Source organism: Oncorhynchus tshawytscha, linkage group LG07, assembly GCF_018296145.1.
Source record: "Oncorhynchus tshawytscha isolate Ot180627B linkage group LG07, Otsh_v2.0, whole genome shotgun sequence".
NCBI lineage: Eukaryota > Metazoa > Chordata > Actinopteri > Salmoniformes > Salmonidae > Oncorhynchus > Oncorhynchus tshawytscha.
Genome location: NC_056435.1, coordinates 22,522,414 through 22,545,547, shown reverse-complemented (window position 1 = coordinate 22,545,547; position 23,134 = coordinate 22,522,414). Strand labels below are relative to the sequence as shown.

The window sequence follows — 23,134 nt, the reverse complement described above, 5'->3', positions numbered from 1 at the left end:
GGTGGGGGGGTTCTGAGAAAAGGAGAGAGAGAGGGAATGAGAGCGAGAGACGGAGAGAGAGAGAGAGAGAGAGAGAGAATGAGAAAAATAGAGAAACAGATAAAGATAGAGAGAGAAATAACAGTCCAGCTCAGACAGACATCAACATCCAGTTACACTGTAGACTGCATGCACTCTTGTGTGTGTATTATATTGTGAAAGCATTCCTGCACAAATTCATGTATATGAGAGAGACGTAGATCTAATCACCATGTCTGTGTTGTGGTCAGTCTTGAGGTTAGCTGGTCAGCAGTAAAGATGGAGGGGGTGGGGGGTTTATGATGCAATCTGCCACAGTACTAACATCCCAGCTGGCCAGTCAACAGTCAACCTTCCAAAACAATGAAGACACATTGGACTAGTCAGTCATACGTTAGCCCAGCAGCGAGTCTTATCATCTGCTCTGCTTTAGGGAGGATTAGGGGACTACCCAATAGAGAGTTAACGAGGCTAGTGGCACTGCCAACTGACACACACACTAAGGCACACACAAATGCACGCATAAAGGCATGCACACACACACAAACGCGCCATACAAATGCACGCACACACGCACACACACACACACACACTCCTAATCCCAGTTGACGGATCTTGGATGAGCTCAGTGAACCCTAGTAACTAATGCTACCCTCCCATTCAGGACCAATTTGCCAGAAGAGTATATGTGTGTGGGCCTCTGCCTCCATGCATGACTTCCTGAGTGTGTGTGTGTGTTCGGCCCCTGTCACGTGTCGCAAATAGCCTAGGCCATTCGCCTCACTGATCATCCAGCCATTGATTATTGTTCCGTGCTTATAGCTCAGAGCTGTCTGAATGGTCAACAGAGCCAACTGCCAAATCAACAGAGCTAGGCCTTAAAACTCCTCAAGTCTAACTCCAACTCCAACTAGAACAAAGACCACACAACAATGAACACTTGGGAAAGAAGTGTTATTTGTCACTCTCACTACTTGGAAATCACATTAGATTTGCGTGACGTGCTGGTTGTACTATGAGCATAGGGAAAGGGAAACCCCATTAGAGTCATTGGGTCTGAGATATGAAATTCTGTTTCTATGGGTATGAGTTATATGTCCTTGGGTATCATGCCTGACCCATAGACCCACAGAGAAACAATGCATTCTCTTACTCTATTTTTATTTTCTAGCCTTTCAGGAGAGTCAGGAAGAAGCAGAATGGAGAAAATTGGAAATGTCACACTTTCCACAAACTACGGGGTATAGTCCTAATTGCTAGTCTGTCTCACTAGCTGCTGTTGATGTGCCAGGTATCATGGATTAGCCTAGATTAAATTGTCCTTGTTTTTGTTAATCCACACTAAATTTAAACACAAATATTAAGTTGATAATTGTCAAAGGATCAAAAGTTGTCCCTCTCTGCCATTCCACCCTGCAATGACACTGACTACTATTTGAAGACAAGCGTGACTGACACACAACATCAGGGTTCCGGCTTGGACCGTACTGTTTACTGACCGAACACGTGCTTGTTTACTGCATATCACATTGGATGAACATCTGATTACCATGATTGATATAAATATATATAACATAACTTAAAATGAACAACAGTGCCCCCCCCCTTCAACCCTGCAATACCACTCCTATTTGAAGATAAGCTGTGAAGATTGTCCTAACTGACTGAGCTGGTACATCCCTGCATGGGGCTGTTACATCCCGGGCCAAAACAGCTTCTCATCCTCTCAGCTCTCACTGCTGTGTGAATCATTGATGAGCAGACCAGAGAGAGAGACACTGAATCACTGAAACACTCTCTGGAGGTGATGCGTCCAAAATGCCACTTTAATCCCTAAATAGTGTACTATTTTTGACAAGGGCATAGGATTCCATTTCGGGTCAATATGGGTCCCTGTCGGGATTAGAGAAAGATTGAGGTGCAGGAAGAGGAGCATAATTATTGTAATTTCATTTACTTTACCAGGCAATTAAGATAAGAACAAATTCTTATTTACAATGATGCCTGGCAAGTGGCAAAAAGCATCCTGTGGGGCAGTGGGCGGGGAATAAAAGTTTGGCAGATGGGGTGAAGGAGGCGTGATTACGATACAGAAAACCAAGCCTAGATTTAACCTTGGCCTGCAGCTTGGTTAAAGCTGGAATCCGCATTAGGGGAAACAGCGCCACTGTTCGCCCCAGCACTTTTGTTATTGTTTTGCTTATGAAACGAAGGAGGGCAGAAAAAAAGCCTGCTGGATGCTCAGAAATAATACAATTCAGAGAGAGAGAGAGAGAGAGAGAGGGTGATCTACTTAATACATTTTGTGTGTGCGTGCATGCGTTAACAAGTAGCACTCAGCATTACGGCAAATCTATGTAGCAACCATTCACAACCTGTGGCTGTTACTCAATAAGGACTAAATGACCTGTCTGATTTACTAAATGCCTTTGCGAGTATTATAGCATGTAACTTTCAGGCAATATTATCTAAAACCTCACCTAGCTATCAGAAATAGCTTGATTGAGTTTAAAATTGCATGTACAGTATGTATATTGGAATTCATAGTGAAACTTGTGTTTAAAACAGATTAATATTATTACTAAGCCAATACTGCATTCTTACGTTGGTTTATATGCAATGTGATATAATTTAAAATCCTAACTAATGCTTACTAAAATTTGCCAGCAGGGCGAAGGCCATATCAGGTTCAGGCTTCTCTTTTTAGGACCATTAGGGACATGCAGCTTAGCATTATAGTAAGGTTTTGTTCCAAATGGCATCCTATCCCCTATATGGGTCATTCTGTATAAGAGGTACAAACTAGGGGTTGGGTAAAAAAAAAAATATCACATTTGTATCCTATTTTTACCAAACTTTCAGCAGACATGTCTTCCAGCATACAGCATGTTAGGTAGACATATATACTACTCACACACTTTGTTTTATTGCATATTAAAAATATTTACCTGAATTCCTACAACCCCACTAAATTCGTCACTACTAAAACATAGTGTAAAAGTTGCAGTAAAGGGAGAACCATGCACAGTAGTGATCATTTTGAATCATTTTAGAAATTGTATTTGCATACCAAATTAATAAAATAGTAAAAACATGATTTTTAACCATATTTTTTAAACCTTTACATTGAATTTAGATAGATATACTATGTATTGTTCTCTGTAAAATGCTCAATGTGGATTGTATGAATCTGAAACCTGTTGGATTGACTGAATTACTTATGCCTCTAAATAATTATTTTGGAAAAATAACAGGGTTATCTGCGTCAAGTGTCCATCATAGAGATTAAATGGAGATCTCTAGATCGAGGTAACTCATTTTAGTATAGACATTGCAATTGAGAGCTTCCACCATTTAAAATTAGTCCGCTGGGTGGTTATTCCTATGGGTTGGGAGTGATCAGCAAATTATCAAAAAGCATTATCTTCTTTCATTTGGGTTGCCTATGGTTAGTAAACCAAAGCCTCTGGTAATATCGAGGAGCCAAGACCAAACTTTTTGCCAGGACGTTGGTCCCAAGATCCAGACCCAGACAGTTGAAAGACCAAATGTAGAGTTGAAGTCGGAAGTTTACATACACCTTAGCCAAATACATTTAAACTCAGTTTTTCACAATTCCAGACACTTAATCCGAGTAAGAATTCCCTGTCTCAGGTCAGTTAGTTGAAAGATCCATTTTGCAATCAAGCTTTAACTTCCTGACTGATGTCTTGAGATGTTGCTTCAATATATCCACATAATTTTTCCTTCCTCGTGATGCCATCTATTTTGTGAAGTGCACCAGTCCCTCCTGCAGCAAAGCAACACCACAACATGATGCTGCCAGCCCCGTGCTTCACGGTTGGTGCCTTTTTCCTCCAAACATAACAATGATCATAATGGACAAACAGTTCTATTTTGGTTTCATCGGACCAGAGGACATTTCTCCAAAAAGTAAGATCTTTGTCCCCATGTGCAGTTGCAAACCATAGTCTGGCTTTTTTATGGCGGATTTGGAGCAGTGGCTTCTTCCTTGCTGAGCGGCCTTTCAGGTTATGTCAATATAGAACTCGTTTTACTGTGGATATAGATACTTTTATACCTGTTTCCTCCAGCATCTTCACAAGGTCCTTTGCTGTTGTTCTGGGATTGATTTGCACTTTTCACACCAAAGTATGTTCATCTCCAGGAGACAGAACGCGTCTCCTTCCTGAGCAGTATGACGGCTGCGTGGTCCTTCCGTACTATTGTTTTTACAGATGAACGTGGTACCTTCAGGCATTTGGAAATTGCTCCTAAGGACGAACCAGACTTGTGGAGGTCTACATTTTTTTCTGAGTTCTGGCCTGATTTCTTTTGATTTCCCCATGATGTCAAGCAAAGAGGCACTGAGTTTGAAGGTAGGCCTGGAAATGCATGCACAGGTACACCTCCAATTGACTCAAATGATGTCAATTAGCCTATCAGAAGCTTCTAAAGTCATGACATAATTTTCTGGAATTTTCCAAGCTGTTTAAAGGCACAGTCAACTTAGTGTATGTAAACTTCTGACCCACTGGAATTGTGATACACTGAATTATAAGTGAAATAATCTGTCTGTAAACAATTGGAAAAATTACTTGTGTCATGCACAAAGTAGATGTCCTAACCGACTTGCTAAAACTGTAGTTTGTTAAAAAGAAATTTGTGGATTTGACTCCAACCTAAGTGTATGTAAACTTCCGACTTCAACTGTATGTGATCATGAGTGGTCTCCAGACCAAGACCACTAGATCAAGAGTCCATTGGCCCTTTCTTCAATTGTAAGAAACTCATATAGAGTAAACTCGAGTACAGTGACTAGATCACAGTACCGTACAGCACAGTATAGTAGAACACAGTAAAGTACAGCACAGTAGAGTCGGATACAGTACGCTCAGTAAGTAGAGTACAGTACATTGCAGTATAGTGCAGTACAGTGTAGCACATTAAAGACATCTATGTTTTGGTCAAATAAATGTCAATGTTTGGGATCTTGGAGGGTTGGAGCCACCCTGCTGGCTATGCATCTTAATACTCTACACTTTTTGTGGTTCTCTGTAGCTCAGTTGGTAGAGCATAGTGCAAGCAACTTAAAAATGGAGATAGCCTCAATGGCGCTGCCCGTGCTGTTACATTATTAAAGAATCCCCATAGCTAATATATGGCTTGCTATCTTTAATTTGGACAGATGTACATCTCAGCAAGATATGTGCACCACGTCATTGCTCTCTCTCGCTCTGCTGTGGGTGCATGATATACACTTTGCTAGCCATCATTCATATGGCGAGGGGCTAAAGCTCATTAGTTGAACTGGAATTGCTAGGCGGCAGGCCCACGTGGGGGAAAATGGATCAGCACAGCCTCCAGAAAAACAGTTGCTTTCAAACTAGGGATTTCATGGCTAATTAAGGTAAGACACTAATTATGCAACAATGATCTACACATTGACACATCCAGCCCAAAGCAGGAGTTGCCAAAGTTCTGGAGTATGTCTTTAAGGAGCATTCATTCTACAGTCTTTTAATGTGTATGTTTGGTTGTGACATCAAAAGGTGGGACAGCATTTAAAAATATATATTTTCTAAAAATAAATGAAACTAGTAATTAGATCTGTATCTTTCAATGCAACAATAGAACAACTCTCAGCACAAATCCAGTTTGGCTGCAACTCATACTGTTAATTCCTGCATTTCAAATGGATTTCTTTGTTTAAATCTAACTTTTCAAATCATCAGGGGTGAAAGAAACATAGCAGTTTTCAAGAAATGGGAAGAATTAGAACCAACCTTTCATTTGAAAGAAGTTGAAGTTGGAGACTTTTATCTCCCTCACCAACTTCAAACATCAGCTATCTGAGCAGCTAACCGATCGCTGCAGCTGTACATAGTCTATTGGTAAATAGCCCACCCATTTTCACCTACCTCATCCCCATACTGTTTTTATTTATTTACTTTTCTGCTCTTTTGCACACCAATATCTCTACCTGTACATGACCATCTGATCATTTATCACTCCAGTGTTAATCTGCAAAATTGTAACTATTCGTCTACCTCCTCATGCCTTTTGCACACATTGTATATAGACTCCCCCCTTTGTTTTCTACTGTGTTATTGACTTGTTAATTGTTTATTCCATGTGTAACTCTGTGTTGTCTGCTCACACTGCTATGCTTTATCTTGGCCAGGTCGCAGTTGTAAATGAGAACTTGTTCTCAACTAGCCTACCTGGTTAAATAAAGGTGAAATAAATAAAATAAATAAAAAATAAAAAATAAAAATAAAAAATGTCCAGAAAGTTCTGAACTCAAACAGCACTCCAACCATAGACATATAATCTTCCTATGACTCCAGCAACCTGGGTGCAGACTAGAGAGGCTGAGCCCATAGATACACACATCATTGGCTGAGCCTCAGTCTGACTCCCACAGGCCTCCCTGCCCCTCTCAGAAGCCTGAAGCTCATTCATTGATGTTTCTGGTGAAAAGCACAGAGACCATTGATCCACCAGAGATGGGAGTGAGGCACAGAGCTGTCACAAGCTATCAGCAAAGTCAAAGACCCACTTTCTGCAATAGTAACATCACAGAGAGTGAATCACTCACAGAGTGTGTGATACCGCCAGGGACCATTGCAGTGCATTAAACCTCTCTGGGTAATGCAGATTCAAACACAGTGGCTACACAGATAAGCACAATCATTTATAGTGTTTAGTACAGGTTCCTAGAAAAGTGTATATGGTATAAACAGTTCAAACATGGATGTCTGTATGACATTATCTCACTCTACCTCTCTCTCTCCCCATCCCACTCACTGTCTGTCTGTTTGTAGGACTGCAGTAAGACCAGTAAAAGGGTCTAACCTTCTGTCAGATGAAAGAGTCCGTGTGAGGGATTTGGACAGCATGTGAGGGATGAACAACATACAACTACACTAAGAAATTGTGTTTTGGCTGTGAGCTTTAAAAGAAGATCAGTGGAGTGACATTTCGGGGATTTCTGTGGCCTGTCCTGTTGTGGCCTGTGTTACTTCCCTCTCTCTCCCCAGAGAAGGTCACTGCTGCAGACAATCACACTGATAGCACTGAGCTTAAAAACACACGCACACACCTATGCATGCAGACATATGCATGCAGACATACGCACATGCACACTGACAGTGACCATAGTAATTCTCCAGATTACCCAAATATCCCAATCCCAAAACAATAATCCTCTACTCATTACAATCTGAAAACCACTGGCTGCCACACAAAAATTATCTCCATAGGACACTACTTCAATCCAGCACAATTTATTCTCAATAGGCTAAAGACTGAGATTCACCAATGAACCCAAAACAGCATGTTATCAACAGAGTAATCTCGACACCCAGAATCACATCCCCTACTTGATGTTAATGTGAAAAGCAAAGAGACCATTGATCCACCAGGGATGGGAGGGAGGCACACTGTTTTGGGACACTGTAAAGTCCATGGAGAATAAGAGTACCTCCTCCCAGCTGCCCACTGTACTGAGAGTAGGAAACATGCACCACTGACAAATCCACAACAATCGAGAATTTCAATAAGCATTTCTCTACGGCTGGCTATGCTTTCCACCTGGCTAACCCAACCCCGGGCCAACAGCTCTGCACACCCCACAGCAACTGGCCCAAGCCCAAAATCTGGATCCCTACAAATCAGCTGGGCTAGACAATCTGTACCCTCTCTTTCTAAAATTATCCGCCGCCATTGTTGCAACCCCTATTACTAGTCTGTTCAACCTCTCTTTCGTATCGTCTGAGATTCCTAAAGATTGACAAGCGGCCGCGGTCATCCCCCTCTACTCTAGACGCAAACTATTACAGACCTATATCCATCCTGCCCTGCCTTTCTAGGAGTCAGGATCGGACCAAAGTGCAGCGTGGTAAGTGTTCATGATGATTTTTAATTCAAACTCAGAACACTAAACAGAAAATAACAACATGAATTTTCAAAACCGAAACAGAAGTTCACTAACTTCAAGCGTCAGCTGTCAGAGCAGCTTACCGATCGCTGCAGCTGTACACAGCCCATCTGTAAATAGCCCATCCAACCAACTACCTACCTCATCCCCATATTTGTTTTTCTGCTCTTTTGCATACCAGTATTTCTACTTGCACATCCTCATCTGCACATATATCACTCCAGTGTAAATTGCTAAATTGTAATTACTTTGCCACTATTGGCCTATTTATTGCCTTACCTCCTTACTTCATTTGCACACACTGTATACAGATTGTTATATTGTGTTATTGACTGTATGTTTGTTTATCCCATGTGTAACTCTACGTTGCTGTTTTTGTCGCACTGCTTTGCTTTATCTTGGCCAGGTCGCAGTTGTAAATGGGAACTTGTTCTCAACTGGCCTATCTGGTTAAATAAAGGTAAAAAAAAATGTTAAGGCTGTCACAAGAGAGACTACCAACAGAGAGGGGAGATCATGCAATCAAAGCCATGAACTCTCACTAGTCACTCACACAGGGCAAGGCAAGCAGCTTTTAATCAGCAGAAGTTGCAACCCTACTTGGTGGTGTATAATCTTTCAAGGCTGTATGTGTGTGCAGTTAGCTATGAGCAGTGTGTGTGTGTGTGTGTGTGTGTGTGTGTGTGTGTGTCTGAAACTGTGCAGTAACTGTGCAGTAACAGTTAGCTATGAGCAGGCTACAAAATAGCCAGGGAGAAAGTAAATCCTAGGTCTACTGAGACAGATTACCAAACGAAATGAAAACACAATGCGCCTAACTGTTCCCATTCAATTTGATCCTGTACATGCTTTTTTTGTTGGCTGTACCTTAGTTAAAGTAGTGTAAGTGAAACATGCAAATGTGCAATAGACTAGGCTACAGACAAAGAGGCTTCTCACTTCTCAGACTGCTTCAAAGCTTTTATAGATTATTTGCGTCATTATTTCTTGCCATTTGAGCTAAGAAAAACTGAGGAGACGATTTGAAGAATAATACAATATGCTATTCTACTGCAGTGGTGAAATATAGAAGAGTACAACTGAAGATTGATGATCATCTCAGTGCATCTAAAACCACAAAGCTGAGCTCACACTCCCAACCTCAAAGGACACCACAGTGAAGCTATGCTTGATATCCTGTTTTAAAAGAGACTTTTGTTAGAGACTGAGACTAAGCAAACCCTACGCTACAGGATATGAAAAATACGAAGAGAACTTGGTGAAACATTTAACATTCTAGTATGGTAATATGTGTCGGAGGCGGGGGGATTATGAACACTCAAATTTGACAGCACTAACAACTTCTGCTGTATACAGGTAACATGTCAACAACAGAGCAACTTTGAGTTGAGCCTCTTTGTAAGGGCCAAAGATGAGATTTCACCCACAAGCCTACACTGGCTCCAGACACCCGGTCAGCTTGAGATCATACATATTGCACCATCATACATAATGCACATAATTGGCTATACTTCACCTGATTTCACATTAAGTATACATAACCCCAGTTTATTTGCTAATGTAAGCCTCTTCATTGTCACTGCATTTAAGTGCATGCAAGCAACCAAGAAGTTTATTAATATGATAGTTTAGATCTATTTATAACACTACCTGTAAAGTAAGAATAAAGTACAGCAACATTACTTAGAAAAACTTAGATAACTGACCTAATTTAAAAGTATTATTTTCTAAATTACTTTATACATTTATTTCCATTTTTTTTTACTTGCCATATATGCGTCTCCAAATACTAGAACATTTACAAGAAAACCGTTTCTCACCTTTAGGAGGTCGGTGCAGCGAGTGACATCAATTATTATTGCAATATAAAAAAACTGATCCGGACCATTCAGTAGCGAGCGAACGACGTCCAGAAATTATCGCACTCGCAGCCTCCAGTGATGTGTGCTATTTGTGCCTTGATCAAGTTGTCCTCTATCATGTGATGCAGTTTAAAAAACTGAAATCCATTGTAGCTTCACAAATTGGTGAGGGTTTGTTTCAATGTGTATAAAATGTGCACACTGTTATAGATTTGTAATATTAATACCTGTAATTAAACCTGTTGGTTATCATATTAATTCTCGTTCAGATAAAACGATATGTCTAGGTACAGTACATCAACGTAGTTGGCCATCGATTGGCTGAAATGTCCCATGTGATTTCTCATTAACCAATCAGAATTTGGGGAATTTAGCGTGTCAGTTTGTTGTCGCTAAATTAATTTTCATAGTGATAGAATTTGTAGTTTTATGTAGAGTCTGATTGCATCGCTTTTATGGATGTGGTATGCTTTAGAATACTACAATATGCGCCATTTGCAAATGGGGAATTGAACAGTGGTTGCAAGAAATCACTGGCAGTTTCATGCTGTCATGTCTTTCTTTTTATTTCTTGATTTTTCAGTCCTTTAACGAGTCGAATAATAGCTACGTATTTCAACACAAAAGCATTTGAATTACATTGGTGGTGGGGTCACCATTGAGACCAGGGTCTTATACTTTATTTCAAGGGTGCCCTGTGTATCTAAACTGTCCAATGGGGACCAGCGAGACCAGATTCAAGATGGCCTGAAAGGCTATCCCATGAGATAGTGGCATAAAAACTAAACACATTTTCCCCAGCTCAGTGGAGACCCACGGGACCTCCAGCACTAGCCAGTCCAGAGAGCGGGTCTGAAAATAGCTGGATCTCTAATGTGAGCTGAAGTTGTGGGGGAGTTTCTGAAGAACCGCTTTATATACAAAACGTAGCCAATGCTGAGCTCTTCTGGTAGTCAGAGACTACCAGCTAACAGAACTATACAAAATGCAGTGATGTGTACGAAAATTGTCCCCAGTGATAAAACTCAGTGCTGAGTCATAGACTGAGTTTAAAGGTTTTAAAATAGAGGCTGCTAGCTAGCTATGTTATTCATCAGTTAGCCTTGTTTGCTTACCAACACATGGTATTGAGTTATTACTAGTCAGATGAATTGATTGATGGCTCAAGCTAATGTTATATGTCCTATACTGAACAAAAATATAAATGCAACATTTCAATGATTTACTGAGCTACAGTTCATAGAAGGAAATCAGTCAATTGAAATAAATTCATTAGGCCCTATCAATGGATTTCACAGCCATGGGTGGGCGGGCCTTGGAGGGCAATAGGCCCACCCTCTTGGGAGACTGGCCCACCCATTGGGGAGCAAGGCACAGCCAATTAGAATTAGTTTTTCCCTACAAAAGGACTTAATTACTGACAGAAATACTCCTCAGTTTCATCAGCTGTCCGGGTGGCTGGTCTTAGATGATCCCTCAGGTGAAGAAGCTGGATGTGGAGGTCCTGGGCTGGCGTGGACTGCGGTTGAGGCCAATTGGACGTACTGACACATTCTCTAAAATGAATTTGGAGGCAGCTTATGGTAGAGAAATGTGACTGGTTTCAGGTATCATGGCGTATGTCTCAGGTCACTACTTCACAGGAGAGCCATTTGAAAGTAAACAAAAAAAAAAAAATCAAAATGCGTTTTTTGGCAGAAATGCCTTTATGGAACATGTGAACTTTCATGTGCCTTAATGACAAACTTGTATCTGTAAATATTAATAAAATGGTTAAATTACGGGCCTAGTTGGTTTAGCCACAGAAAAAGTGAGCAACCTTCCTGCTAGCCATGATTGGCTGATATGAGTGGGCTGGACATGCGAGAGATGAGTTTGGATTGGTCTGCCATATAGCACGCTTATGTCTATTTGAGCTGGTCAGTGTAGGTAATCCTGTCTAACTCTGCTTTAAAAATATATATATATTGCATAGTAGAACTGAATAAGTGCTGCTCTCCACTTTCTGGAGGACCGAGTATTGAAATCAGTGGAATTAGAGTATGATAGCGAAGGAGATGGATAAAACACCTGTCTCCGGATTACGTCTTCAAACTAAGGGCAACCATGGCATCCATGACAGGGAGAATCGTCCATCCAGGATTTATACGTGTAAAATAGTCTAGCTAGCTACATTTATTTAGCATTCATTTAGCTAGCTACAAATGTTTTCATTTCAAGTTAGTGTACTGTTAGCTAGCTAACGTTAGCTGGCTGGCTCACTAGCTAACGTTACGTGTATGATCTTATTTTTTGTATCTCAGCCATTTACTTTGCTAGTTTTAGCCTAATGTTGGCAAGCTAACATTGAACTGAGTTGGTTAGCTAGCTGCAGATCAATGCAGGGTAGTAACGTCATGAGTTGGGATTATGGTTCATCGTTTACGTCTTTGCTTTTAAAAAACACTATTTCAAATGTTGCTACATAATACCGAATCAAGGCAGTCAGTCACAAATTAACATTCAATTTTCTGGTAACAGCTCTGGTGGACATTTCTGCAATCGGCATGCCAATATCACACTCCCTCAAAACTTGAGACATCTGTGGCATTATTGCATGTTTTAGAGTGGCCTTTTGTCTCCAGCACAAGGTGCACCTATGTAACGACCATGCTGTTTTATCAGCGTCTTGATATGCCACACATGTCAGGTGGATGGATTAAAAGGAGAAATGATCACTAACAGAGATGTAAACAAATTTGTGCACAAAATTTGAGAGATATCAGCATTTTGTGCATATGGAAAATATCTGAGGTCTTTTATCACCTCATGAAACATGGGACCAACACATTACATGTCGCATTTATAGGTTATCATAATCAAGTACTGGAAGAACAATCTTCTTTCTACATTCCAAAGTGAGGCAGGATTTATTTCTGTAAAATAAACCATTCTTAATTCTCCAGGTTTTTTTTCTTTGTCCATTTTTCAATGTTTGTGTTAAAAGAGAGCTTATCGTCAATCCAAATACCCAAGTACTTATAATGGAGAACTTGCTCAATTTGGGCAGCCCATTAAAGTAAATCAGATTTGACCATTGACACAAGTCGCATGGCCAGCAATCAGATTTGATTATGATTTCAAACCACCTACTTAGGTTGTTTGAAATGTGGCTTAAAATATCCGATTCCATGTGGTTTTTGGCTGTTCAGACTACAGGACAAAGAACAGATTTGAATCTGATGTGCAGAAAAAATGGATTTGAGTCACTTCAAACTGCCAATGTGAACAAGGCTTACCGGTACAGTTGTGAAGAGCCATTCATTCATTTCGTGCAGCCTGCCTGTCAGATCTGACAGATGTTAGCTAGCTAACTAGGTCAACAATGTAAGGCCCTAGTTAATGAGTGTGGAATATCAAGATTGGTTCAATCTCAGATGAGATCCATATTCAGATTGAAGGGCATGTAATGACAAATTGACAAAATATTATCACAGAGCTGCAGTGGTGGAAAACATACCCAATATTCATTGAGTAAAAGTAAAGAGAAGGCTATATGCTGTTGCATGTTCATGTGGGGAGAGCATGGAATAGCGGTTATTCTTGGAAAAAGTTATTTTTAAATCGAGCTCAGCTTCAAAAAAACATGTTATTTTGCCAATATACTTTAGGCAGTGGTGGACAAAGGACCCAATTGTCATACTTGAGTAAAAGTAAAAATACTTTAATATAAAATCAGTAAAAGTTAGTCACTCAGTAAAATACTACTTGAGTAAAAGTATCCAAAGTATAAATAATTTCAAATTGCTTATATTAAAGCAAACCAGACAGCACAGTTCTTGTTTTTGTTATTTGACAGATAGCCAGGGGCACACGCCAACACTCAGACATCATTTACAAACAAAGCATGTGTTTAGTGAGTCTGCCAGATCAGAGGCAGTAGGGATTCTCAAATCAGTGGTATTTTTATATGTGTTCTCTTGATATGTGCGTGAATTTGAGCATTGTCCTGTCCTGCTAAGCATTCAAAATGTAAGGAGTACTTTTGGGTGTCAGGAGCAATGTATGTGTCACAGCCTTTGAATGAAGAGGACCAAGGTGCGCGTACATATTATTTTTATTAGAAAAGACTGCAAACAAAACGTGACGCGAAAGGCTATGTGCCATAAACAAAGTCAACTTCCCACAAAGAGAAAAAGGGCTACCTAAGTATGGTTCCCAATCAGAGACAACGATAGACAGCTGTCCCTGATTGAGAACCCTACCCTGCCAAAACATAGAAATACAAATAATAGAACATAGAATACCCACCCCAAATCACACCCTGACCAAACCCAAAATGGAGACAAACAGGATCTCTAAGGTCAGGGCGTGACAGTATGGAGTAAAAAGTACATTATTTTCTTTAGGTATGTAGTGAAGTAAAAGTTGTCAAATGTAAATAGTAAAGTACAGAGAACTCAAAAACTACTTTTAAGTAGTACTTTAAAGTGTTTTTACTTCAGTACTTTACACAACTGCAGAGCTGGCACACAAGATCACACATCTCTTTCAAAAGAAAGAGAGTCCTGCTCTCGGATCAGCTTCATCCAGTAAAATCTTACCATAACATTATAATTATTTCACAATACTGATGATGGATCAGTTCCTAGAGAGATATTACCAACTACGGCTGCAAATATTGAGGGGGCTTATTCCGTTTACCCAATAATAAGTCACAAAATCACTGACAGTGCATCATTAAATATATTGAGGGAAATTACAGACTGTAGCCTACAAGTAGCAAAATAGAACTCAATTGATTGAACATAAAATGTTTTTCAGTATGATTGAAATAGGCCTGTAGCCTTGTTTATATTTTTATGCAGTCATCTCTGCCATTTGAATCATATGTTTATACGTCGCTAGTTTGTATCAATTTCAAAAGACATTGGCAACTTTTCTGAAGTTATCACCAGAAACAGAGAGATGGATAAACCATGTGATTATATGTTTAGCGGAGATCTTCTGTGTGTAAAATTACCCAGGAGGGCAAAAATGCATTACATGACCCACTTAGCTGTTCTAGTGGTCTAAGTGCAACGTCAGTAACAATGGTTTTGGGAAAGATCACGCAGAGATTTAATGATGCTCCTACGAAGGTTCTAACGATGAACATAGATTTAAGATGCTTTTGGGAAACCGGGCCCAGATCAATGGCAAAGCCTTTTCCAAAACTGGCACCAGAATGACACACAAACAAACAAAATTCTCTCAAGACAGGAATGTCCTATCAACATGACATTTTCAGTAGTAATACAATAATATGTTAAAATGAAATATAATTAAAGTACTACACTGAAGAAAAATATAAATGGAACATGTAAAGTGTTTCATGTGCTGAAATGAAAGATCCCAGAAGTTTTCCATATGCACAAAAAGCTTATTTCTTAAATGTTTTGCACAAATTTGTTTACATCCCTGTAAGTGAGCATTTCTCCTTTGCCAAAATAGTCCATCCACCTAAAAGGTGTGGCATATCAAGAAGATGATTAAACAGCATGATCATTACACAGGTGCACCTTATGCTGGGTATAATATAAGGTCACTAAAATGTGCAGTTGTGTCACAACACAATGCTACAGATGTCTCAAGTTGAGGGAGCATGCAATTGGTGTGCTGACTGGAGGAATGTCCACCAGAGCTGTTGCCAGTGATTTCAATGTAAACGTTTCTACCATAAGCCGCCTCCAACTTTGTTTTAGAGAAGTTGGCAGTACATCCAACTGGCCTCAACCGCAGACCACATGTATGGCGTCGTGGGGTGAGCGGTTGGTGATGTCAACATTGTGAGCAGAACGCCCCATGGTGGCTTTGGGGTTATGGTATGGGCAGGCATAAGCTGCGGACAGCAAACACAACTGCATTTTATCGATGGCAATCTGAATGCACAGAGATACAGTGATGAGATCCTGAGGCCCATTGTGAGGCCCATTTTTTAAAAGGTATCTGTGACCAACAGATGCGTATCTGTATTCCCAGTCATGTGAAATCCATTCTCATTAGCAGCATTTAGCCTAATAACATTTACCATAATCTTTAAGACTGTACTGACCTGTTGTCCTCCAAACCGATTCTTCAGAGCCTCAATCTGATCTTCCTCTAGTTTCTGGAACAATGGGCTGAGCTGAGGAGGACAGAGACATGAGTGTGAATTGAGGCACCTTTACAGAACAAAATCATACATTGACATTCAGAGATACCAAGTTATCAGAAAAATCATACACTGAGTATACCAAACATTAGGAACACCTTCCTAATATTGAGTTGCACTTCGCCCTTTTGCCCTGACTTGACAAGGTGTGAAGCGTTCCACAGAGATCCTGGCCCAGTTGACTCCAATGCTTGCCACAGTTGTGTCAAGTTGGCTGGATGTCCTTTGGGTGGTGGATCATTCTTGATACACACGAAAAACTGTTGAGAGTGAAAAACCCAGCTGCGTTGCAGTTCTTGACTCAAACGGTCCGCCTGGCATCTACCCTGGGGGGTGGCTGGCTGGCTATGACATTTGGGACATTTTAGATTAAATACAATTATATTGTTAAATATTAATTTATTATTAGTATTATTGTCTCTCCAGCCTGCACCGGTGCAAGCCCTCCACATGGTGGTGCTGCAGGGGAAAGGAACCAAAGCTCCTCTACAGGGACCTCTCAGCTACCTGGACCAGAGCAAGAGGTCCACACCATTTCTCACTGCTGTATGTATACTCAACACACACCTTCACATCTTTGTGAAACATATATGTATAATTCTCTAAGGGATCGTTTTCCAGACAGACTTTAAGCCTAGTATTAGACTAAAAAGCATGCTTAATGGAGAATCTCCATTGAAATAGCTTTTTAATCCAGGACCGGGCTTAACTGGAAAACTGGCCCTACATTTTGAGACAGTGTAAGTTCAACTTCTGTGTTTTTATGTAGGAGATAGTTTCAGTGGCAGACGTTGTTCTCTGGGCGGCCCTCTACCCAATCCTCTCGGACAGCAGTCTGGTGTCAGGTGAGTGTTAAGTGTTTTAAAGTGAACAATGGATCTACAGTAGTTAGTTTAAGTGTAATAAATGAAGAGTTATGTTATAACACTTCATATATGGTAGGTGAGCAGATGAAGGTGCATCACTGGTTTGAGCATGTGGGCGTGCAGGCAGCCTTCGAGTCAGCAGCCCAGACGGGGAAGGGACTGATGGCTGAGGCTTTGAAGACGTACATGCAGAGACAGCCAGCTACTCACCACGGCCAGTGTCAGGGTAGAGGCACAGAGCCATGCATTGGCCCTGAGTTAGGAGAAGACATCTGGGCCTGTATTCATAAAGTGTCTCAGAGTATGAGTGCTGATCAAGAATCAGGTACCCCTGTCCATAATCATATTCATTATGCTCTCAAAGGCAATTAACTGATCCTAGATCAGTATTCAGATGCTTAATATAGGCCTGATTTTATTTGATTTATTTGACCATTTAGAAACACAATTCACACTACATTTAAAATAATTGAGGACAACACAAAGCCTTTTTCCCATTGTGGTCCTCTTTGGTCGGCTATACAGAGAAAAGGGGGAGAGGAGGTGAGAGAGTTGCCAAACTCCAAATCCACCCCTAGCGCTACTCTTCGGACAAGTAGGACTGATTCTGATGGTTTGGAAAATACTCTTCATAATTTGTTATTATGCTTTTATGATAGTTAAATTAGTAGGATTAGGTGTTTGGTCATTTGGTTCACAACGGCAAGGAAGGATTTATTTTCTTGTCTTGCATGCCTCATTTCTGTCTTAGAATGCTTTCTGTATATATTTTTATGTTTTTCAAATGCTTTGAATGCTTTCAAATACTTTTCACTCAAATCCATATGCTTTGGTTTCAATACTTAAAAAATCATTGGTAGGTCCAGGTAGTCACAAAAATAGATGGGTGTTAGCTCAATTGTGATTTTAATGAATGGAGTGAATTTGGAGCAGCAGCTTTTTTTCCTGTGAGCGCAGAGCATTTTTAGCGGAGTGGTAGGAAATCACATGAAGTGGTGCGCATCCATGAGCGATGAGCGGGATTTACAACCGCTCAACTCATCTGCTTTGGTCCAGACATGTTCACACCTGTCATTCCTCTGGCTGCCGCCAGATGGAATTGTATTATAACATGTCATTCCTCTGTCTGCCGCTAGATGGAATTGTATTAAAATATATCATTCCTGTATTTGATGGCCAGGTAGAGCTGTATAACCGTTACACGGTGTTGTGTCCCCCTGCTCTGGTCAACCACCTGGTACCTACAGGTAACACACACATACACCAGACAGTCCAGTACATTTATGAAGCACAATTCTTATTTTATTATTCTAGCTATGTGATTGTTGCTAAATTCTCTATTTTCGAAGACTTGCAATGCTAGTCATGTGGTTCTTACACCTCCTTTAGTTGAATGCACTTGAATTGTTAATTGCTCTGAATAAGAGCGTATAAACAGCTGCTCAAGGAGTTTAATTTAAATCAATCTATATGAATTTAGCTCAGAGTATCTGAACTACGAGGACACAAGTTCTCTAAGATTAAGTGGTGTGTTTGGTGACATGGCCAAGGAAACAGGCATCCCATCTGACGTGTGCGTTTCTACCTGCTCTTCCTCCGCCCCGAGGGACAGGACTCTGCCTTCTCCTGGGCCGACATGGCCATAAATTCTGAACTGCTCAATAACCTGGGCAACATCATCAACAGGTTAGTAGAACCAGACCTTCATATAACGCATAGGTAGGGAGAGCGTTAGAGCTAGGGCTAGGGAGAGCGCTAAGGCTTCGACAAGACTTTATCAACAGGTAGGGAGAGTGCTATACTATACTAGGGCTCAGACATGGCCACCCAGAACAACTCTGAACTGCTCAACAACCCGGGCAACTTCATCAACAGGTAGGGAGAAAGCTAGAACTCAGATACTGAAGGGTTAGAAGTTTTTCCAGGTCAGGAGAAAGCAGAGTACCAAGAACTGAGTATCTAAACCTGGAAATTACTAATCTATTATTCAAGTAGTTTAAGTAGCTGGCTAGTAGCTGATTAATTTATATTAAGTCATTAATAAATTATAAGTATTGGAATAAATCATTTAGCCCCATCTAAGTGCTGAAGTCAACACATTGGGAATGGTAAGGAGGTGATGAACTCTTATCTGCCTTCTTTCTTTCTCTCCCTCTCTCTCTCACTCCCCTCCCTTGTCCCTCTCTCAGAGCTGGTGTTTGTCAGTAAGTCCTTTGAGAACTGTGTCTCTGCTATAGGGCTTCAGCAGGAGGATAAGAGACTGTTGTCCCAGGTGGGATGGGAGATGAAGCAATACATCAACCTCATGGACAAAGTCAAGTAAAGAACAGGCTACACACACACACTGTAAACAGGCTACACACAACCAAGTTACACACCAACAGGCTATCAACGTGTTGTTATGCATTTATAAGCTAAGTAGTATTTCTCCTTAAAAGTTGAGATGATAGCATTACCGATCCATATAGACTGTGAAATGGATGATGCTATCCCATCTCTTTTCTTTTCTGGAAGAAAAACTATTTAGTACACACCAGTATTTCCTCTGGAAAATGTGTTAGCTGTGTCGGAAAAGTTAGTGGGGGTTTAAGGGTTGGTCCCATCTTTTTGGGGGGATTCCCGGGGTCCTCACCCCCATAACAAAGTATTTATAAGTACTGAAAATATTGGTTCTCGTAACTTTTTAAAAGGAAAAAAACTCAAATAAACCATTGAGTGCTGCAGCTATCTAAAGAAACATAACAGAGACCTTTGTTCTGAAATAAAAAAGTTTAGCTTGACAAGATTAACAGGAACATTTGACTGAACACGAATTAGAGCCCACTAATTCATGTTAATCATAAAAGTAGGGTGTTGGAAATCTCTTTCCAGGTTCTGCCAAAAACCTTGTTTTGACATTGCTGTTACGGTTTTCTTCCGTCGAAAGAGAGTCGGACCAAAATGCAGCGTGGTAAGTTAGATACATGTTTAATAACGAAGAAAAAACGAACAATACAAAAACAGGAAACGGACCGTGAAAACCTATACAGCCCATCTGGTGAACACTAACACAGAGACAGGAACAATCACCCACGAAACACTCAAAGAATATGGCTGCCTAAATATGGTTCCCAATCAGAGACAACAAGAATCACCTGCCTCTGATTGAGAACCGCCTCAGGCAACCATAGACTTTGCTAGAACACCCCACTAAGCCACAATCCCAAAACCTATGAAAAACCCCAATACACAAACACACCACAAAATAAACCCATGTCACACCCTGGCCTGACCAAATAAATAAAGAAAACACAAAATACTAAGACCAGGGCGTGACAATTACAGCTTTTGTCAGATAACTTTTTTCTTCTGGGCTTCTGTAAAAAGATTTCCAACACCCTCCTGTAATTGAGCTCCTTGATGGGTGAGCCGTTGATGGAGAGCTGTAAGAAGGCGGCTAGATGCTCTCCCTGCAGTCTGTTCCTCAAGCCTGTTTTGACCTGCAATAACAGAAAGAATAATAAGAGATGGGAGAGGGACAAAGAGGATCTACTTTCACATGAAATGTTCTTACTCGTTTCATTGCAGAGAAGTCCCTCTCACAATTAACGTAAGACACTGGTAAAGTCAGTGCAATTGCTGCCAGCTGGCTAAGGCAGGGGTAGACTGCCCCCACTCATCAAACTGCGAGGTCAGCTTTGTCATTGTCGTCCGCTGGTCCAACCCCTGAAATACATGAAAAACAAAAATATGTACAACATTAAAGAAGAGCCAACAGAGTGGTAGTTCAACAGGGTTGGGCAACACTGGCCAAAAATGTCCTCTTCAAAAGATTGTCACACTCATGCCATACCTTGAATGATCCAACAAGCACATGTTGCTTGTAAGGGCCACTCTTACAGCACAGCAGCCTCTAGCACTTGCAATAACTGCCTGGAGAGGAGGGTCAGGTTAAAGGTGCTTATCCTCTCACTACAGAACGCAGACTGAGGTCCCAACACACTGAAGGTCCCCAGAATCTCCAGGTGTTGGAACCTCCAGTCTAGGCTGTCCTGTAGGTCAACAATATATGGATCCATGACCTAATTACAGCACAAAGTAGAAAATAAGTGATTAATAGCTTTTTGTTTTAGTTTATCCAACACACCTGATGTAACATTGGTTTCATCACAGCATTTGAAAACAAATGTTTTTACCTCCTCTCTGAACCAAACCCAGAACTGCTCCCTGGTCTTGGTCTTCTCCACCTGGCCTCTCCTTCTCCTCCTTGATGTTGAATGCAACCAGACCCATTGGGTCATCGAGGTCCTGGTGGAGTTGGCTCAGAAATAAACACATAATGCTGTAGACTAGTACAGATTAAATATGCATCATTTTTTTTAGCCCTTAGCCTAATTAAAGGAAATTTGACTAACCATGTGGCGTATTATATATCCACGGCTTCAGTTCAATTTTAAGCCACTTTAGGTCCCATCCAGATTGCCGGTGGTGCACACTTGACCTTACTCCTCCCTCCTATCCTCTCCTTTTTTATCTACTCCTCTTTTCTCATTCTCTCTGCTCCCCTTTTCTCCTTCCACCTCCCTTCCTGGCTCACTCCTTTCCTCTGTTCTCCTCTCTCCTTTTCTCCTTCCATCTCCACTCCTGGCTCTCTCCTCTCTTCCATTCTATCCCTCATGCATCCCTACCTCAGTCCTGTCTGGTAAAGTAAGCCATACACTTGTTATAAATACTGAAGCTTAAGCTTTTAAAGAGTTAGCTAACTAAAGAAAGTTTCATTTAATTCAGGCTGATTTGACGTTAGCTAGCCAAGTTAACATTACCTGACACTCTTGTCCCTGTTCTCCTCTTGTCCCTGCGTCCTTTCCCTTTTCTCTACTGTGGCTGGAAATATTTCAATAAACTCATCTGATAAAAATCTTGCTTGCACTTGATACAGTTCTAAATGAACTAGCTAGCTAACTTGCTAGACTAGTAACGTTAGTCAACCATGTTTCTATCATCAACTTACTTGTGAATATTGGATAGCTAATTGCTGTTACAATTGTGGCAGCAATATTATAGATCAAAATGTTAGAGTTTTTAGGTTTAGCTAGCTTATGTTGTTAACTAGTTGGCTAGTTATCGTTCATCAAACAAACAAGCTAACATACCTTTCTTGCAGTTTCTCACGCAGGTGCACACTGAGGTGATTCAAGGGAATTGGGTTTCACGCACTGGTCCCTGGCATGTCGTTTTTCTCGCAGGTGTATGCACCCATACAGGTGCATGCTGAAGGGATTTAAGTGAATTGTGTTTTGTGCTGCAGAGCGTCTGTATCGAGTACTGGTCACTGGCATGCTGTGTTTCTTAAGACCGAGGCTGCCTGTCACAGCTCACAGAGCTAAATAACCTTCAGAACTGTGTTGAACAGAGACAGATTATCTATTTACCAAGACAAGCTAATGTGCTGTACAGAACTTTATTGACACTATGTTTGGTAGAAATATTATGTTTCTTTTGTATGGAATACTTCTGGTGTGGCGGAAATGACAGACATTTTGGAAATGGAAATGTAAAAAACTATATATACAGTTGAAGTCGGAAGTTTACATACAAGGTTGGAGTCATTAAAACTCATTTTTCAAGCACTCCACAAATTTCTTGTTTTTTCAAACTATAGTTTTGGCAAGTCGGTTAGGACATCTACTTTGTGCATGACACAAGTAATTTTTCCAACAACTGTTTACAGACAGATTATTTCACTTATAATTCAGTGTATCACAATTCCAGTGGGTCAGAAGTTTAAAGTACCTTTAAACAGCTTGGGAAATTCCAGAAAATTATGTCATGGCTTTAGAAGCTTATGATAGGCTAATTGACATCATTTGAGCCAGTTGGATGTATTTCAAGGCCTACCTTCAACCTCAGTGCCTCTTTGCTTGACATCATGGGAAAATCAAAAGAAATCAACCAAGACCTCAGAAAAAAATTGTAGACCTCCACAAGTCTGGTCCATCCTTGTGAGCAATTTCCAAACGCCTGAAGGTACCACGTTCACCTGTACAAACAATAGTACGCAAGTATAAACACCATGGAACCACGCCGCCATCATACCGCTCAGGAAGGAGATGCATTCTGTCTCCTAGAGATTAACGTACTTTGGTGCAAAAAGTGCAAATCAATCCCAGAACCACAGCAAAGGACCTTGTGGAGATGCTGGAGGAAACCGGTACAAATGTAAACAGTAAAACGAGTCCTATATCGACATAACCTGAAAGGCCGCTCAGCAAGGAAGAAGCCACTGCTCCAAAAC

The 23,134-nt window shown here is 40.7% G+C and overlaps 2 protein-coding genes across 6 annotated transcripts in view; one reads left to right on the top strand and one right to left on the bottom strand.

The window, feature by feature from the left end:
• LOC112254145 (Rho GTPase activating protein 9) overlaps positions 1-10,117 on the bottom strand; it is a 59,283-nt gene extending 49,166 nt beyond the window's left edge. Inside the window, exons 1-2 of one of the 4 annotated variants that reach the window (XM_024426422.2) lie at positions 9,781-10,116; positions 250-370 (exon numbers count right to left, since the gene is read on the bottom strand). The gene's annotated coding sequence lies outside the window, so the exon portion shown is untranslated. Of the gene's footprint in view, positions 1-249; positions 371-9,780 lie in introns of all 4 variants that reach the window. The other 3 variants (XM_024426424.2, XM_024426421.2, XM_024426423.2) reach the window with 3 other exon arrangements.
• Positions 10,118-16,348: 6,231 nt separating this feature from the next.
• On the top strand, positions 16,349-19,832 carry LOC112255441 (methionine--tRNA ligase, cytoplasmic-like). Of its 2 annotated transcripts, XR_002954253.2 has the most exons (5): positions 16,349-16,540; positions 16,764-16,839; positions 18,041-18,107; positions 18,473-18,546; positions 19,050-19,832. XR_002954253.2 is itself a non-coding variant. In XM_042325025.1 (3 exons), the coding sequence occupies exons 1-3, from the start codon at positions 16,445-16,447 to the stop codon at positions 17,230-17,232; spliced, it is 468 nt and encodes a 155-aa protein (XP_042180959.1). In that variant the 5' UTR covers positions 16,349-16,444; the 3' UTR covers positions 17,233-17,445. The 2 variants fall into 2 exon arrangements, 1 of the variants encoding a protein (XP_042180959.1); XM_042325025.1 differs by lacking the exons at positions 18,041-18,107; positions 18,473-18,546; positions 19,050-19,832 and adding an exon at positions 16,937-17,445.
• Positions 19,833-23,134: the final 3,302 nt, after the last annotated feature.